The sequence below is a fragment of the Zerene cesonia genome, chromosome 25, assembly GCF_012273895.1.
Source record: "Zerene cesonia ecotype Mississippi chromosome 25, Zerene_cesonia_1.1, whole genome shotgun sequence".
Classification (NCBI taxonomy): Eukaryota; Metazoa; Arthropoda; class Insecta; order Lepidoptera; family Pieridae; genus Zerene; species Zerene cesonia.
In genome coordinates this window covers 6665463-6669653 of record NC_052126.1, presented here as the reverse complement: position 1 = coordinate 6669653, position 4191 = coordinate 6665463, and the positions used below count along the sequence as shown (strand labels likewise).

Below are 4191 nucleotides of genomic sequence, written 5' to 3'. Positions count from 1 at the left end.
CATGCGACGACGCAACGCATATGTGGCATATCATAAAAAATATATGAAAAATGACGCAGCGTCAACGCTGCGACGTCGTAGCGCAACGCAACGTACTAATGTGGCCTCGCTCTTAAATCGATCATCTGATCCCCGTTACAAGATAATGTAGATTTAAGTGACCAATAAACGTTTCTTTCTAACACTTCTGGTTACGAGCAGGAGAAGAGGTTCGACCGCAGTGCCATGAATATGTCGACGATCGCGCTGGCGGTGGTTGGCGTGGTGCTGGTGCTGCTGGTGCTCGGCTGCTGCTGCCGCCGCCGCAGAAACCGCGGACAAGTGCTCACGCGTACGTGCACCCTTTGTGTCATAGAATTTCTTATGTCATAGCGGGCAACTGAGCTGGTGATTCGTATGCCCATGGACATTCGAAGAGGAGTTGCCTCTGCGAATACGCTGCCCGTTTTAAGAAAATAAGGGATAAATAACGATTGACGATAGGAAAAAAGGAATACACCGGGAAGTGCATTTATTGCCAATTTGATTTTGCATTGTTTGATAATTGCAGATAGTGGCGTAGTCACAGTTAAAATTTTGTAATTGTACAATACAGAGTAAATTATATTATTCAACTAGGCGCGGATGGCGTTATCCGTAACTATAAGGAGTATTGAAGAAGCTGCTTTTTAAATGATTTTTGTTCCATACTAAGAAGTTGAAGTTCATTATTGTTCATTAAAATCCTCGTCGTGAGTCCTTACAGCGCTTTTCGATATTCCGCGTAGTTTCAGATTTCGCCCATTTAAAAATTCAGCCGTAAAATTACCATAACATACCATTAGAAAAGACGGTATGCGATAGATACAATTTTTTTTTTTTTCATCTATCACACTGATAAACATACAATGCTATAACCCGCCAGCAGCGGCCACAGTGACGACGACGACGATCACGACGCAGCCGGCGCCCTACCCGCAGCAGCAGTACGCGCCGCCGCAGCCCTACCCCGGTCAGTATTCAAACTCTCTGTGTAATCGAAAAAATAAAAACACCGAATCAGGTGCTTTAAACTACAAAACAGGCGGTCCGGTACCAAATTCTTTTAGGATCACTCGTATGTGAATACTGTAAAAAGGACATCGAAATAATTCGGAAAATAGCTCTGCTAGAGCGGGCAAGAAAATGCTAAGTTTATCTATGATAAAAATATTTGAAACCTCTGTTAAATATAGCTAATCCTAACTCTGGTTTGGTTTATTTATCTTTATTTGTTGTTCGCATCCGCTTGCCTCTTAAACTTACGCATTACATTTCTTCAAGCCATATATACGCAAGGTCGCGTCACAGAGATCAAACACCTGTATTTTGTCGTTAGATAACAAGATGAAGTTGGAATGACACCCTAGTATCATTATCTACACCATTTAGAATGCGACAGTTACTGGAGTAATTTTAAATTTTTATCATTTACTTGAATATCAAAAAATAATAATTTCCATACGAAATAAATATTTTCAAAAACGGGTCTCGGGGAGGGAGATCCCATCCAGATTCAAACATAAAATGCATCATGTCAATCGGTTGAAAACTCCGTGGGTTTTATCGTAAACAAAACAAAAAATATACAGTCGAATTGAGACCCTCGTTCGGTTTTGGGCCGTCGATTTGGTTGATAAAACCAATGAAGATAATTTACAACGACCGAGTGAATACTGGGTACACACTAGATAGTTTCCTGGGTCAGTTAGTTTGATACGGAAATGTTTTACAATAGTTTTTTGCTGACAAGAGAATAAACCAAATTGTAACATAGTTACAATGTCATAGTTAAATTGTAGTTGGCTATGTCCGATTGAACTGTCAACGAATCGTAATTAAAGCATCACACAAGCATGACGTATTTCAATCACTCAATTTATCGCATTCTAAATTCAACCTTAGTGACCGAACAGTTTCAATTAAGGAAAATTAATAAGGAAAATAGTTGTCGATATTATTGAGCCGTTACATCCAAATCGAGACGAGGTCTCCGTCGGGCCTCGACGAAGGGTTATTTAGCGTTTACAAGCTGCTTCAATCGAAGAGACTTTGAAAAATAAACAATTCGATTGAATGTATTTACAAAAAAGTTACATGCATACTCTCCCGTGTAACATAATATAGTAGGACTTTTTAACGAATTTTAAACGCGACTTATTCACTACATTATTTAACCTGACGTTTCGAACACTCGCTGTAAAGCGAGCGTTGTCGCGGGGTGAGGGGGAGATGTCTCGTCTTCTTTAATTTCTGAAGGCGCATTGTCAAAAATCCGAGTGTACCTTGAAACCCCAACTAATATATAGCTGGGATGGTATCCATGTAGCCATAGCCAAGAAATTCATATAAAATATCGTATTACGAAATATCTCTCCGAAGTCTCAACGATTTAACTGACATAACAATTCATTGCTAGACCAGTTATAAATTAACTATTTTCAAGCTCTGGAATTTTAATAATCTTTTTACCCTTCAACAATAATAGTCATTTCCAATTTCGATGTCTTAAAACAGGGTATAATAATAATTTAATTTAATATTCATTTCATTTATTCGATTATATAGACTCGAGATTTAAGCGCAATGAAAAATAATGTCCATAATCAACCTACTCCCACATGTCGAGAAAGTGGAGGAAGCACCTAACAACTTGTAAAACTTAATTATGTAAAAATCCTTGGACGAATCCGAGCGAACGCTCATCGTAACCACTACATAATACCCACTGAATATAACTAATTACATTATTATTAGCTCACAAGTCGTCACTAAGTCCCTCGTAACACTCCTTAATTCGATTTGGTGTATTTTCGGTTGCGTAGACCGAAATAGCAATACGGAATTGGAAGTATCGAAAGTGCCGACTTATGAATGAATTACGTGTATGTCCGTCACACGTGTGAGGACGACATCCGATATTCAATGTGCTATAACTGAATTGGATTCTCTATTTATTTATAATGGGCAATAAATGTCGACGCTTACGATTAGATTATCCATTATTCTAATATGCCGACCTTATCACAGCAGTAGCCGAACCTACTGCGATCAGCAGTTTGACCTCGGCCATGATTACTAAGCGTAAACATCTAAAAGAACGTAAAACACGTACATAATCTTAGCAGCAGGTACGTCAAGCAAAGGATCGTGTTAAGCCGCATATTTTGATCGTAATTTAATTTATAGTTTCAAGAATTTCTCGTAATAAGTCACTGATATTTACGAGTTCAAACTCAAACTCAATCATTTTATTAGACGTATTATAGAAGCACTTTTGAATCGTCATTACATAGTTTTAACATATACAACGGTTCGGAAAGCAGTTTCTACAGATAAGAGAAGAGCCGGCAAGAAACTCTGCAATTGTTCTTTCAAAATAATATTTGTATTCCGTATAAAATAATATTTGTATTCCGTATAAAATAATATTTGTATTCCGTATAAAATAATAGTTCGCACATAAAAATATGGTGTCATTGCATATTGTATACGCAGGCTCCTGAAAAACAGTTTATCTCGGGAGCCTAAAGTCACTTCAAATTTGTACATCGATTATATTCAAATGAATAAATGATTCATAAAATTTATAAATCTTCCTCCTGGGTCGCTTAACATCACATGACAGCAGAGAAATCTATCCTTTCCAGTTGTAACACAGTACCCGGCTCAAAACGCGAGCGTGCCGTACCCGGCGGCGTACCCCGCGGGTGCCCCGTACCCGACCGGCTCGTACCCTGCTGGCACGGGCGGTACGGGCGCACCGTACCCTACTGGCGGGGCCCCGTACCCAACTGGTGGGGCCCCATACCCTACAGGCGGGGCTCCTTACCCCGCTAGTGGGGCGGCGTACCCTACTGGCGGAGCCCCTTACCCTACCGGCGGAGCCCCGTACCCTACTGGTGGAGCCCCATACCCGACTGGCGGGGCGCCCTTCGCACAACCCAGTGCACCTGAAGCTAGTGGTACGTATCAATTTATTATTCCTTTTCCAAGATATAATATTACTTCTTTTGTATAGAGCATGATTTTATGTTTAAAACCGTCATTAAAACAATTTTTGCAGCCTGTGATATCGTTTAACAATATTTATTATGAAAATCGCGTGTTACTCAAATAGTAAATAAGATTGACATTGTTGGTAATCTTTCTTTTAATTTCTAATTAATTCTA

The 4191-nt window shown here is 39.5% G+C and overlaps 1 protein-coding gene across 4 annotated transcripts in view; it reads left to right on the top strand.

Moving 5' to 3' along the window:
* The window catches only part of LOC119836641 (MAPK-interacting and spindle-stabilizing protein-like), a 14088-nt gene that overhangs the window by 2870 nt on the left and 7027 nt on the right, over positions 1–4191 (top strand). The window contains exons 2-4 of one of the 4 annotated variants that reach the window (XM_038362028.1): positions 202–331; positions 908–991; positions 3669–3983. In XM_038362028.1, the coding sequence (XP_038217956.1) occupies positions 202–331; positions 908–991; positions 3669–3983 (529 nt within the window). Of the gene's footprint in view, positions 1–201; positions 332–904; positions 992–3668; positions 3984–4191 lie in introns of all 4 variants that reach the window. The other 3 variants (XM_038362026.1, XM_038362025.1, XM_038362027.1) reach the window with 3 other exon arrangements.